Source organism: Jaculus jaculus, chromosome 17, assembly GCF_020740685.1.
Source record: "Jaculus jaculus isolate mJacJac1 chromosome 17, mJacJac1.mat.Y.cur, whole genome shotgun sequence".
Taxonomy (NCBI): domain Eukaryota; kingdom Metazoa; phylum Chordata; class Mammalia; order Rodentia; family Dipodidae; genus Jaculus; species Jaculus jaculus.
In genome coordinates this window covers 21,644,502-21,660,056 of record NC_059118.1, presented here as the reverse complement: position 1 = coordinate 21,660,056, position 15,555 = coordinate 21,644,502, and the positions used below count along the sequence as shown (strand labels likewise).

General features: G+C 42.8%; 1 protein-coding gene across 9 annotated transcripts in view; it reads right to left on the bottom strand.

Annotated features, from left to right (window-relative positions):
* Nek11 (NIMA related kinase 11) overlaps nucleotides 1-15,555 on the bottom strand; it is a 253,223-nt gene that overhangs the window by 200,203 nt on the left and 37,465 nt on the right. For all 9 annotated transcript variants that reach the window (XM_045136965.1, XM_045136962.1, XM_045136961.1 and 6 more), the window contains one exon: nucleotides 4,538-4,703. In XM_045136965.1, coding sequence (XP_044992900.1) covers nucleotides 4,538-4,703 — 166 coding nt within the window. The remainder of the gene's footprint in view (nucleotides 1-4,537; nucleotides 4,704-15,555) is intronic.

Sequence of the window (15,555 nt, the reverse complement as noted above, 5' to 3'; positions counted from 1 at the left end):
AGTGATTTACCTACTGAGCCATACCCCCAACCCTGATTTTTGTTTTATTTGCTTTGTGTTTGCTTTTTGTTTGTTTTTCAAGGTAGGGTCTCACTCTAGCTCACACTGACCTGGAATTCACTATGTTGTCTCAGGCTGGCCTGGAACTCATGGTGATCCTCCTACCTCTGCCTTCCGAGTGCTGGAATTCAAGGCGTGCACCACCATGCCCGGCTATTTGTGTTTGCTTTTTATACACATAATTTCAGGTGCCCAGAGATTTGAGAGGTAGACATCATGGACACATTTACATATTTTAGCCTTGAAAGGTCCTACTTTAAAAATACAGAGCTGGGAACTTCGGAGATTAAAAGATCAGCTACTTTAATAGTAATGACATGTTTTTGGAGATACAAGTTTGGCTCCCTGCCATTTACTGTATCGTTAATTTTACCTCAATAAAAAGAGGCTAACTGCAGGCCCATGCAAGTTAAGGCTAAATTTGTGTCTGAAGATGAGAAACATCTCTGTGAGCAAGCGGGGAGCGGCGAGCACACACCATCCTTGGCAGTCTGGAAGTGGCAGCCTGACAGCTCAGGGCACATGGAGCCCTGGAAGCCCAGCAGCTGCTCAGAGCAGCCAGCAGCCATCACCATGACAACCTCCCCTCCAGCGGGAGCAGCTTGGTCCATGGAAACCACCCATCATTTAAAAATGAACGCAGATGATCACTGACTGGATCTGGCACCCAACCCCCCCACATTATTATAGAAATGTCCTTTCTAAGGGCCTCATTGAGACAAATGGACCAGGTTTGAATATCAATTATGAATTAGGTGGTTCCCACACTTCAGTTTATTTCAGTTTCACCTGGTAGACTTATCACGACACAGATGGCTGAATCCCACCCCCAGAGTATCTGATCATATGGAATCTGATATTTTTATATTTGTCTTTCTACCAATTTCCCTACTGATATCAATGCTCCTGGCCTGGGACCCCATGATCCCACGGTGTGAAGCATGGACAGCATACCCACACTGTGCCAGTGGCACATTCCTGAGGTTCTTCTCCTGTGCTGTGGTTATGTAAGGGAAAGTATGTCTGGAACTTTGTGTTGATCATCTTTCCACTGCTGTGACAAAATACCTGAGAAGAACAGCTTGAAAGCAGGAAAGGTTTATTTTGGTGCACAACTGCAGAGGTTCCTGTCAGCCATCAGCTGCAAGCTGTATCCATGGCTTTTGGGGCTTCCATTAGTCAGAACACCAAGAGAGGAGCGTGTAGCAGAGCAAAGCTGCTCACCTTAGAGCACAGAGGGGAGGAGGCCAGCATTCCAGTATTCCCTTCAGGAGCATGATAGCAGTGGCCTAACTTTCTCCCATAAAGGCCCAGCTCTTTCATATATATATATATATATATATATATATATATATATATATATGAAATAAAATATATATATATGAAATAAAATATATATATATGAAATAAAATGTATGTATGTGTATATATATACATATATATATATGTATATATATATGTATGTGTATATATATATATATATATATATATATATATATATACACACACACATACATACATATATGCAAGCGGAGAGAGAGGAGAAAGGCAGAGAGACAGAATGGATGTGCCACGGCCTCTACTCCAGCCACTGCAAATGAACTCCAGATGCATGCACCACTTTGTGCATCTGGCTTTACATGGATACCGGGGAACCACACCTGGGTCCTTAGGCTTTGCAGACAAGAACCTTAACTGCTGAGCCATCTCTCCAGTCCAAGGCCTCACCTCTTAAAGCTTCCACCATCTCCCACTAGTGTCACAGGCAGGAAAACAAGCTTTTACAAGTATTTTATTTTTATTTTTTTACTTGAGAGAGAGAAAGAGGGAAAGGAGGAAAAGAGAGAGAGAACACAGGCCTGCCAGGGCTTCCAGCCGCTGCAAACAAACTCCAGACACATGCACCACCTTTTGCATCTGGTTTATGTGGGTTCTGGGGAATTGAACCTGGGTCCTTTGGCTTTGTAGGCAAGCACCTTAACCAGTAAGCAATCTCTCCAGCCCTGAATCAAATATGGAACAGTAATAAAATATGGAAACCTGGGGAAAAAAGGATGTGGGAGTTTAATCAAGTTAGTGTTGTAACTTGTCTGGTAGTACAAAATAACATTAAAACTTTAAAAATCAAAAATTAATAGGAGGAAAGAGTGTACTACCTAAACTTGTCCAATATGGAAGCTATAGAGTTACTTAACTTTAATTAAAATTAAACACAATTTAGCATCTAACTCTTCACTTGAATTAATCAAGGGCAAATAAAAGCTATGTGTGACTAGTAACTGCTTTATTAAGCAGTACCAACACAGTCCATGTCTAATAACACAGTTTCATTAGACAAGGTGACTACAGTTTATAATATTTTAAGATCAGGAAAAAAATCTTTAAAAAATCCCATCTGCCGCCAGGCATGGTGGCCCAAGCCTAACATACTAGGTCTTGGAGTCAGGAAGATCAGGAGTTCAAGACCAGTCTCAGCTACATGTGAATTTGAGGACAGCCTGGGCTGCATGAAACCCTATCTCCCCTCCAAATAAAATAAGATAATGAAAAAATAACTTGGTATAAAAAAGGCAACGGCAGAGGCTGTAATAATAATAATTATAATCATATGCAATGAGTGAATTATTTTTGAAATAAAATGCTTATTAACTAAAAGGACTACAAAAGAAAAATGAGTAAATTATAGCAGACAGATCATGGCAAAGCTGCATATGCAAATTTCTCTAATTTTGCATGGGTTAGTGACATATGTTCCAGAGTGGCTGTCCAGTAGCATGGCTCCACAGCCCTCATCATCTTACTGACTTTCTAAACAAGCCACTGGATAAAGAAATGGAGATCTAAGCCAGATGTGGTGGTGCATGACTCTAATCCCAGCACTCGGGAGGCAGAGGAAGGAGGATCACCATGAGTTCCAGGCCACCCTGAGACTTAGTAGTGAATTCCAGGTCAGCCTGGGCTAGAGCGAGATCCTACCTCAAAAAAAAAAAAAAAAGTAGAGATCTGAGCTGGGAAGATGGCTCAACTGGCATGAGTATGTGCCACACAAGCATGACAGTCTGAGAGAAAGCTTGAGAGTGACCGAGTCACTGCCCAGGACTTATGTAAAAAGGTGGGCACTGCTACAAATGCTTGTCATCCCAGTCCCGTGAGGAGACGAGACCAGAGAATGTCCAGGGATTGCTGGTCAACAGTCTAACTGAAAGCAGCAAGCTGGACTCCTTGAGACTCTTGTTTCAAGGCAACAAGGAGGCAGAGGAGGACACTCGGTGTTGTCCTCTGGACTCTGCATGCGTGTGCGGGACATGTGCTTCACACAAACCACATGTACTCAACACACACATGTGAGCCGAGAACAGATAGATAAGTGACTGGTTCTCTCTCCCTCTCCTTCAAACAAAGGAGGGGCAGCCAGGAGGCAGATCAGAAAGGTAACTGTCAAAATTTAGACCATTTAAAACTCATTCAGAAGAATTTCTGTGGCTGCGTGTTGGGCGGTATGTAAGGCACTCATGGTTTGTGGCAGTCTCTGCTCTTGACTTTGTTGTCCTCCTTCCCTCAACCACATGGCACTCGCAGGTTCTAGCTGATTGCCCAAACTTTCAGACCTCAACAAGTATGTCTTCTAGTCTAAAGAGTGACTTCTTTCTTCACAACATTGTTTCTTTGGGGTTCCAGAAACAACCAAGTGATGAGCTGACCAAATTGATTCCCCACAGTTTCAAATTCTCCTAAGGAGCATGAGGCTGACCCTCACCTGCAGAATGACCTGGTACATATGTTTGAGCATGTCATCTTCAGGGGTTCACTGCCTCACAAAACCCATCTGTCACCCACCTTCTACCTAAGCTTTCAGGAGTAGACAGGAGTGAACACATGGCTTCACACCACAGACACGTCTGTCAGTCTTTCCCCTCTCACACCTTTCCAACTGCTATGCTGTTTTAGGCCTCAGTAAACACAAAGCTATTGCTTGGAAAGACTGGAGAGTGTGGCACAGGAAACTTCAAAGTCGTAAAGCCATAAATCACAGATCAGCAAATGTACAGGATTTCTTCAACGAGAATGAGCCATGTTTTCATTTTCCTATTTCAAGCAATAGCCATAGATTCCAAAATTCCAACAGCATACCACTGCTCTGGCCCAGGCTTGATGAATAGTCTAGATTTCTGTCTATCTAAGCATTAACCTATTAGAGGAGGTTGGAGGCCCTCTGAATGTTGAAGCATTCCTCTGGAGAAATTCCATCTTAAAATATTCATTCTGACAAGAGTTTGCCACAGGGGAAAAACCATTCATTAGAAATAAGTTTTTTCACTTACCTAGAGAAGATTTTTCTTAGCTGCAAGACATGAGACCCCCAGGCCTTTATGGTTCAACTTGTGGTTTGATAATTGAAACTCGAGATGTCTCTTTACACAAGGCTTTTTATCATGCAACGAATTTTAATAATATTTCCAAGAGAGAAGATACTCACCTCACAGTACTCTGTGATAATGCAGAAATTATCCCACTCCACAAAGCTTTCATGAAACTTGACGATGGCCGGGTGGTCTAGCTTGGAGAGGAGCTGGGCTTCCAGGCTCGCCTGCACAGTTTCATTTGGATTGAGTCCTCCAACAGAGATTTCCTTCAGCACCTTTCTGCAGCCAAGAAATTAAGTATATTTAGTATATTTAGAGTTGAGAAAACACATTTAATGCATATAAGCAAGAAGTAAAGACCCACCTGATTAATACTCAGGATGTCATCTGACCCTGGGTCTAGGACACTGCGGGCCCTGGGCCAGTGTCCTGTCCTGGTCAATGACATGTCCCTACCCACAGCCTCTGACCACATCTTTGCAATCTCCAGTGTGACACAGGTCGGACATGGAGCTAATCGTGAGCTCATTGTGGGGTGAGCCCTTCTTCTATCTCAATAGACATTTGGTTTCACTTGGTCTCTCTCACAGTGTCTGTGTTTTCCAAAGTTTATCACTGCTCTTGTATTTCTCTACTCGCTACCTTGATACAGCTGTATGTCTTTCTGTATATAAATATAGAAAATCTCTGTAAATATATGTATATGTGAACTCTGAAACCCTCTCCATATGTCTACCTTGATATCTCCATTTTTTGTATATGAGTATATAAAATCTCTCTAAACATATGTATATATGAACTCTGCAATCCTCTCCATATGTCTTATTTTCGCTTCAGTTTCTTTCTCTCCCTTCTCCCTTCTCTTTCTACCTTTGTCTTCTCTGTCCCACTCTGCCTGTGTACACACACACACGTCTCTCATTCCTTCTGCTCTAAAATATTTCCAGATCTATAAACTTAAAAATAGTATGAACAATATCTCTTGATCTCTTTAAAACTGTCCTTGGTATATCATGCAAAAAAACTAAATACATTCAGAGTTGAAAACACACAACACATAGATCAGGTTATACAAAACCACCTGATGAATACCCAGGATGTGGTCGGCTCATGGGTCCAGTGCTGCCTGTACTAGACGCAATATTTAGGAGAAATAGCTAGGGAAAAGTTAGTATAATGTATAGTTACATATATTTAGGCCCTCTAGCCTGTACAAATGGAAGAAGAGCTCACTTAATCTCCAAATCATTAATTAAAAAATGCGACTGCTCCATGAAGATTGTGCCAAAACATTATGTCTTCCTATCCAAGAAAAAAACAGTCTGATGAACAAACCAATTATAGCACCACACTGTAAACTAGATTGAGGGGGAAAGCACTTTAGAACGGCAATTAGGCTGAGCAGACAGATGCTGCTGCTTACAAGTGAGCTCTGGCTGTTCATTAAGGCAAAGCCTGCAAGACCTGCACTAGAAAACATTCTGGAAAAAAAAATCAGGGTTACTACCTGTGCATATTAAAATGTATTTGTAGTAGAAGTTCTCTTTACTAAAGATCCTTTCACCAACTTGTAGAATAGCTATCTTTCTCTAGTTCATGTCTAACAGGTTCTCCCTCTGCCCTTACCACAGGGAGGGCCCAAGGCAGTAGTGTCTCTGACACACCCATGAATTTCTCATTTCTGTTTGAGTAGTGTGCTTATCCAAAATATTGTGTTTAATCCCAAATCTCTTAGTACCAGTTGTCTTCGCTATTATAAATTTAAATTTGATATAAACCAATGAAGGGTGAGAAACCAGTGAAGGATGAAATTCATTAGGAAAAATAAACTTGACAATGATGAGCTACAAAAAAAGTGATGTCACTTAATTGTAAGTAAGTTCTAAAAAGTAGGCTAAATGTGTAAAACTAATCAGAATTCAGATTTCTAAACTCTCCTTCCACACTGTGGAAAATCAACCTGGAGTTGCTGAGAAGATAGCCATTCTGAAAACTGCTTGCCTTGTAAGCATGGGGACCTGAGACCAATTCCTAGAACCAACATAAAAAAATAGCAGGTGTGGTTGCATGGAATCTCAGCTGGAGAGGTAGAGGCAGGAGGATCCTTGGGACTAACTAGTCTGTCAGTCCAGCCTAGTTGGCGAGTTCCTGGTCAAAGAGACACCAGGTGCACAGCATTCCTGAGGAATAACACCTGAGGTTGTCCTCTGCCTCACATATGTCACACCTGCACACACATAAGCATGCACACACATACATTATAGGTATAATTCATGCAAAAAAAGAAAGGAATTCTAACCAACAGGTAACAGGTGTTGGCTATGCATAATGAAATTAAAGAAGATGAAAAGTTATACATTTTAAATGTCTCTTTTAATTAATATTATTACATTTTAATTTTTTTCTTTTATTGAACCAAGTATCGACTCCTTCACATTGAATAAAAGAGCTCCTACTCTTCTTATAAATGTAGTTATAAAGCCAGGTGAGGTGGCACAAATCTTTAATCCTAGCACTCTGGAGGCAGAGGTAGGAGTACTGCCATGACTTCAAGGTCAACCTTAGACTAGATAGTGAATTCCAGGTCAGCCTGGGCTAGAGCAAGACCCTAACTTGAAAAAAATATAACTATAGGTGCAGGTAGGAGGCTCTGTGGGTAAATCTCTTACTTGTAAAGCTTACTGGCCTGGGTTTAATTTCCCAGTACCCAAGTAAAGCCAGCTATACAAAGTGGTGCACACATAGGGAGTGTGCAGCAGCAAGAAACCATGGTGCATTTATGTTATCTCTCTCTCTCTCATAAATAAATAAAAAAATTTTAATGTCATTATACTATAAACCTTTCATTATTTCAAACAAGCCTTTCCCTCTTGATGTTTCACTGTAAAAGAACAGAAATTTCCTCCAACAATGCCATGAATAGCACTTGCTGTTAGGTCAAGATGGGCTTTCCAAAATGGAGTCACCAAAGACAGCAGGATGGCGACAGACACAGGAAGTGGGTCATCCACATTCCTCAGCCATTATTCCTTTCTTGCCTAACAATGCCCCAGGTCTAGGTTTCCTGCCCCCTTATCTCCAACCTGGTCACTGTTCTGGTCTCACACCCTAGCTATGTGAAATGGCTAATGTAATGAACAAAGGAGTTATTTTCCCTTCCTTGCCTTCCCCCAACTGAAGACCCCTATATAGCCCACTATCTGAAATCTCAAAGTTGGCTGTACTCCGCTCTTGAGAGTCAGTCCTGGCAGCTTGTGCTTTTCCCGAGTAAAAGCTTCTGTAAAGAGAGCAAAATGTTATATTTCTCCACATTTCTTTATATCTAGCCTAGAGAAATATAGAAGTCACTTCCTTGTAGGAGTCTCTGCTGATGGTAGACAAACAGGAGGCTCTGCTAATGGAAGGTAAACAAGAGGCTCTGCTGGGATGAATAACATTTCCTGGGGCCTGCATTGTTGAACACATGCGTTAAAATAAGTGGGACTCCTGGTCACAGGCCTACTTCCAACCCCCCAGGTGGTACTTCCTGTAACTGACCAACATCTGATTAGAAGTTCCTTTTTTATTTATTTTATTTTTTAAAATTTTTTGTTTATTTTTATTTATTTATTTGAGAACGTCAGAGAGAGAAAGCAGGAGAGAGAGAGAGAGAGAGAATGGGCGCGCCAGGGCCTCCAGCCACTGCAAACGAACTCCAGATGCGTGCACCCCCTTGTGCATCTGGCTAACATGGGTCCTGGGGAATCGAGCCTCGAACCAGGGTCCTCAGGCTTCACAGGCAAGCACTTAACCACTAAACCATCTCTCCAGCCTTCCTTTTTTATTTTTATGACTGTAACTGTCATGTGTAAATTGTGATTTATGGTTTAACTCCCATCCTGTTTTCTTTTTTTTCCTAACATCATGTGGTTATTTCCAATAAAAGCTGGCACTCCTATCTGGGTGTTGTGGCTCACGCCTTTAATCCCAGAAGTAGGAGGATTGCCATAAGTTCGAGGCCACCCTGAGACTACATAGTAAATTCCAGGTCAGCCTGTGCTAGAGTGAGACCCTACCTCAAAAAACCAAAAACAAAGCTGACACTGAACAGTTCAGGGCTGCTGCCCCCACCCCTAACCTCTGGGGCGCAGACCTGGTATACCAGACTTTCTTTTTCTTCTCTTTCTTTTTTTACCCAATAAAACTTTGCCTCACATTCCATGAGTAGATGGCCTTACTTGTGCAACACTGGACCCCATAACACTTCCATCTTTGCCTCGGAGTGGTCTCTGTGGTCTTGGTCACTCCTGAGCCTTACACTGGCTTCCTGGTCAGATGCACAGCCCAGAGATCTTAGTACTGCACTCAGTGTATTGCTGTGTAGTTTCTCCATCACATTTCTCAGTCTAGGGAGTTTTAAAAATTCATTAACATTCCAAGTTAGGACATCTGCCCTAGAAGTTAGCAGCATACACATAAAAGCTTCAAGTGTCCTCATTCTACTCTAGTGCTGGATGATGTCACCTTTTTTCCTATCCCATAAAATGGGTCACACTGGGGCTGAAAACTCAGCAGTTAAGGGCACTTGCTTGAAAAGCCTGATGGCCTGGGTTTGATTCTTCAGTACCTATGTAAAGCCAGAGGCACAAAGTAGTGCATGTGTCTGGAGTTCACCTGCAGAGGTAGGAGACTCTGACATGCCCATACTAACTCTCTGTGTCTGCCTTCCCCTACCCCCTGCCTTCTCAAAAAAAATTAATTTTTTGTTGTGGTTTTTGAGATAAGGTTTTACTCTAGCCCAGGCTGACTTGGAATTCACTATGAAGTTTCAGGGTGGCCTTGAACTCACGGCGATCCTCCTACCTCTGCCTCCTGAGTAGTAGGATTAAAGGCGTGCATCACCACTCCTGGCTAAAAATATATTTTTTAAAAAAAGGTCACATTTCTCAAAAATCTCAGAAGGAACAAACCCCTTTTTCAAGAAACAATTATTGGGCTGGAGAGATGGCGTAGCGGTTAAGCGCTTGCCTGTGAAGCCTAAGGACCCTGGTTCGAGGCTTGGTTCCCCAGGTCCCACGTTAGCTAGATGCACAAGGGGTGCACGCGTATGGAGTTCGTTTGCAGAGACTGGAAGCCCTGGCGCGCCCATTCTCTCTCTCTCCCTCTACCTGTCTTTCTCTCTGTGTCTGTCGCTCTCAAATAAATAAATAAAATTAAAAAAAAGAAACAATTATTAAGAGCACCTTAACATCTTCATCTTAAACACTGCCCCAGCCCTTCCATTCTAACCCTGTCCCATTTCCAAGACAACCTGTCACATAAGCTGGCAGCTCCCACCAGTAGCGCATGGAGGGCTGCAAGTGGGGGCCTTCCCTAGAAGCCCTGTGGGCTTTGAGCTCCATTTGCCATCCAGAAGAGTCCTTCACGATGCTGCAACTAAGGAAGTTGGGGCATTTTGTTACCCTCTTGAACAGGTACATTGACATTGGTGAATTTCCTCAGGTAGTAATGACCCTGTAAGGCCCCTTCCTTGATAATCAAGCTTCTGCAGGAATACATGATGGGTAATATATTCTAAACAAAGACTATCCCATGAAGAATTGGGCTGTACAAAATGGCCTGATTTAAGTTGTGCCACAGACTAATATACTCCAAAAAAATGAAAATGACATATGAAGATATGCATTACTGTAACTTTTGAAGATTATATAACAGTGGGCAAAACTTAAGGCCACATTTATAGTGCCTTTTCAGTTATTTCCTGTGCCCCACTTAGCTTGCAGTTGTAAAATTCACAGTGGTTAAGCATGACAGTGAGAAACTCTTACACAATCTTGCAACTTTGTGTTGCTGTGAAGGAACAAATGCCACAGAAATCTTTATGATACTTACTTTTCCTTGCAAACACCAACCATTGTGTTACAGAGCATTAAATTTTACATATGGTATTACCTAAGCCCTGTCAGACAGCCCAGCGTTAGAGTGCAAAAATCGCATTTTCACACAGCTTAGAAGTAGTTAGGGCTATTAAGACAGGCATATCTGCTATAATCATCAAGAGCTGATTCTAAGGCAGTCTACCTTCCTTGCTTTAAACCATGTCGCTGAACCCACAGAAGAAACTCTCATGACATACCACTTAATACGAGATCCAGGGCAGCATGGAAGCTTACTAAGTCAGAGATAGTTTGTCACTTGCTCACTAGGTCTCCATATAGTGGTAAACACCTACCACGTGTGGTCAGTGTAGCAGCCCTGTGCTCCTGGCTTCCACCCTTGTGTGCACTGGGGAAGACAGGCCTTACACAACAGGATAAATGTGCGGGAATATGACATGAATGTATGTTTGTATTTTTAAACGTCAAGTTGAGACTATTGCCTTGAAGTTAGGATAAATGTGCACAAGGCTAGCCTGGCTTCAGAACAAGGACTGTGATATGATCAGCAGTGACTGCTCCCACTTAAGACAAAGTCACAGGAAATAAATTCTAACCATAACCTAGGTAGATTTTTCTCCCCATCAACCTAGCAGGACAGCAACTATTTTTTCTCTGCCTTTCTTAAAGGGGAAGATCTCAATTTGCCTGTTGCTGTTTGCATGAGACAGCATCAGAGCAGACTCTGTCCCTCAGGTGAGACTGAAGTAGACTGGATGATGAACAGAAAGGCAAACCCACCTACATGCCCCAGCCTCTCTTGAGTGTATATGTGATGTGTGACCCATGTTGAGCTAAGTCAGGTGAACCAACCTGTTTCAGCCAGGTACACCCACCTGAGACAATGGCATCAGTGTGTGTGTGGGGGGGGGGGGGTCTTCCCCTTGCTGACACAGGTGTCATCAGAAATAGCATAAACCTGGGCTAAGTGGTGATGCTCAGCCTCCCGGCTGCTGCCCACACTCCCACCACTGCCATGAGCTATCTCTGCCTGTTCTGACCTATCTACACCTGTGAGCCTGACCAAGGCAACTATATATTATATACATTTTTACAGGTGTGACCACAATCATTGCAAATACCAGGGCATTGAGACCTTAACCACCACAGGTAGACTCATTTAACTTAATTTCTTTCTTTCTTAAAACAGAATCTTTGGGGCTGGAGAGATGACTTAGCAGTCAAGGTGCTTGCCTGCAAAGCCAAACATGTAGCCCGAGTCATTGGACATTGCAAGGGCTATAGTGACATCATGGTGCAGTGCAGGGATGGCAAACTACAGGTGCCTGTGGCAGACATCAGCAACTGGGGAGCAAACTTCAGAAGCCAGGGCCTACTCTGTACAGGTCCCAGGAAGCCACTACCAAAAACCTTATGGCAGGAAACTGTACACCTTCTGTTACTTCCCTGTCCATGGGCTGCCTTCTGTGAGCCAAATACTATGCTGTGTGTTGGGGAGGAAAAGATGGAGAAGATTAAAGTTCCTGCCTTGTAGGAAACTGTGTCACATGCAGGCAGGGGCCACACATATAAGAATGGGAATGGTTGACCTCTTTATGGTTAATGCTGTAACAGATCTAGGAGTGAGGAGTGGGAACCCCTCACCTCTCTTTGAGAAGAAAAAGCAAATATCTATGGCCTAGAGCTCCAGGACCTTCACTGTTGCACAAGCTCACTAGTCAGTAACTACTGGGTCACCTTCTCCCCAGGTGGATCCCATGTGACCAAGAAAAGAATTGATCATTATTTACTACCTACCATGTATGGACCAAATACCCTTAAGGAATGTCTGTGTTGACATGACTGGAATAGGCTTTGAGTGTTAATAAGCTTATGGCTTCTAAAAAATGAAACTAGTAAATATGTCGATGTGTCTTTCTTGAAGGACTCAACACATAATTAGTTTACAATGAAATGTGGAATAAAGATCTATGAGTGCTTCTTAAGAGACATGTAACATGATCAGGTCCATGGTCATTCCTTCCTTACTCTCTACTCATCCATTCCCAGTCTGATCCTTTAACAGAGGCTTAATGCTTCATACCTGCTTATTAAGCTCTGCTCTAGACAACTTCATTTGGGTTCATGAGAAAGCATCCCTGAGATAAGAATTTGTGTCCAGTAGTCAATTCAGGGATGTGACAGGAGAGTGGGAAAGTGAGATACAGAGGAAGAGGAGGCTATTAAAGAATGCATCATCAATCTAGAGATATGGCTTAGCGGTTAAAGCGCTTGCCTATGAAACCTGACCCACAATTAACTCTCCAGATCCCATGTAAGCCAGACACACAAAGGTGAGGCAAGCACAAGGTCGCACATACCCACTAGAAGGTACAAGCATCTGGAGTTCAACTGCAGTGGCTGAAGCCCTGGCATGGCAATTCTCTCTGTCTCCTGCTTATTCTCTAAAATAAAATTTAAAAACATGTTTTAGAAAGAATGCATTATCAAAACAGTTACCCATGTAGACACTGGCATGTTGGTCTGTAAAGGAACTCTGGGAATCAGTGTAGAGTATGCCCAGAATTTCTCCACCCTAAGGGAAGAAGGGAAGTGGCTGAGTTACTAATCCACCACCACCCATCATTCCCTAGCTAAGATCTGTGTAGCTGTTTCCTCCAAATTGAAATATTCCTTGTAGAAGAGGGGAGGAAAACTCCTCCAGACTCAGGAAGCTAATGAACCTTACAAGCCTCAGGGAAGCTCAGAAAGCTTCAAGATCCACAGGCCCCTCCCCAGAATGACTTAAACAGTGAAACACTGCTGGGAAGATTCTCTCCGGCGGAGCTGCATGCAAGTGAGGGAAGGAGCTCTAGGGATGCGGCTCTCCTGATCACCCATGCTGGGTGATCACCATCACCGGGCCTTTCAGCGACACGGCCATCTTTGATTCGCCCACACTCCTGTAAGAAAACCCAATGCAAACTCATTGGGTCACTAGACTTGAGTGGAATCCTTTCTTTGGCTATCACTGGTACCTTCTCTGAGATGAACACATGCCTGTTCATATCTCCTCATGAGACATTACACAAGACTGTTCCCTGGGAATATTATTTCTCCACCTTTCTGTCCCACTGTAGCACAGGATGCTAAAATGGCTGAAGAGAGCTCACAGGCAAAACTACAATGGCAGATGGTAGAGAATGGGCATACGCACAAGGGAGTGTTTAGTGCCCAGAGAATACAGGAAGGATCCTAATGCCACCTTCCACAGAGATAAAAAGAAAAGCAAGCTGGGCGTGGTGGCGCACACCTTTAATTCCAGCACTCAGGAGGCAGAGGTAGTAGGATTGCCATGAATTCGAGGCCACCTTGAGACTACATGATGAATTCAAGGTCAGCCTGGACTAGAATGAAAAAAACAAGAAAAGAAACTTCCCCCGTTTTAAGTTCTGGTCTACTTTATTTATATTCCTAAAGACAGGCAGCTGTTTTAGTTACTTTTGTGACCAAATACCTGATGGAAACACTCTAAGGAAGGAAAGGTTTCTCTGGGTTCATGGTTTCAGAGGAATGTCAGGCCATGATGGCAGGGATGGCAAGCGGGCAGCTCTGCCCATGGAAGCACCTGTATGAGGCAGAGCCACTGTTCGCAAAGCAGAGAAAACAAGCCAGGCCCGGGTGGTTCTCAACTTCAAAGTGACCTACTTCAGCAGGCAGACCCTGCCTCCTAGAGGCCCAACAGCCTTTAAATAGTGTCAAAAGCTGAGAACCAAGGTAAAAACATGAGATAGGAGATATTTCAGATTCAAATTGTAACAGTATGATAGTGTGATTCTTAGACAGAATAAAACAAAGTGTCACCAATAATAAATTGGTAGCTACAAATCAATTATAACCTATGGATAAATTCCATTTCTTACACTTTTGCAGACTAAGCTACAAATATTTTTAATAGCATAAAGTAATATTGTATATATGTTTGTGTGAATAATAATTAGTATTAAAGATAAGATGCAAAGAAGAGTTGAATTCTTGCAGATATCTTTATTTGGCAACTATGCTATTTCTGATTGTGGTCTAGATTGTATTTTTATTTGTGGTGACAGCTTCCATGGAGTGCATCAATGCTGCAAATGTAACAAGTTATGAAAGCTGCTTTTCATTTATTAAGGAGCAGACAGTAAATAGAAATTTGAGGAGTAGGAGGTTTGAGAACAGATATTGCATAAATAAAAAATGACTAGGGCTAGAGAGATTACTCAGTGGCTTAACGTACTTTCTTGCAAAGCCTGCCAGTTAAGGTTGAATTCCCCAGTACCCACATAAAGCCAGATGCACAAAGGGGAACATACATTTGGAATTTTACACTGGTAAAAGGCCCTAGCATGCCCATTCTCTCTCTTTCTCTCATTCTCTTGTTCTCTTTCTGTCTCTTTATCTCCCCTCTGTCTTCCTCTGTCTCTAGCTGTCAAATAAATAAAGTATGTAATTTTTTTTAAAAACACTACTCATGAGAATTCAAAGACTTTTCTGTCTGTATTGTTAAGAAAAATTAAAATGTTGAGCACGTATCAAGGGGAGAGGTGGAAGTCAAGCTCACGGGACATTCTAGTAGACAACCCATGGTATCAGCAGTACAGCTGGCATCAGTATGGACCGTATCCAGCCCTTCTTCAGAGGGCTCCTAGGTAACCATATGGAGAACAAACAGCAACTGCCCTGTACTATTAAAGCTCCTTCCCTAGGATTTGATCACAGGGTTGAGTCATGAGATACAGGAATTAACTGGGAAGTCAACATGTTATGTTGGAAAGGCTTAGGTATTTGAATAATCATAAAAAGAGAGTGAGTTAGTCTCCCACTCCTTATTTTTTAAATTAAAAATATTGCCATGTAGATGTGGGTATGTGTGGCATGCACACATACATGTTTGAATGTATGTGGTGCCTGTGTGTGGGAAGTTACATGTACATGTGTGTGAATGAACATTGAGACCAATGTCAGTCGCTGGCCATCTTATTTTTTTAGTCAAGCTCTGTCCCGGAACCTGGTACTCACAGGCTCGGCTAGCCTGGCTCCAGCTACCTTTTTGTCTCTGCCTCCCCAACAGAACAAGAACATGCTGCCGAGCCTGGCTGATATGTGGGTGCTGGGGATCTGGACTCACTCCTCATGCTGCATGGCAAGCACTTTGCCCACTGAGACTTCTCCTCAAGCCCAGCCCTCCCCATTTCCCCGGCACAGCCTCCACGGCAGCTGCTGTGACGGCACAG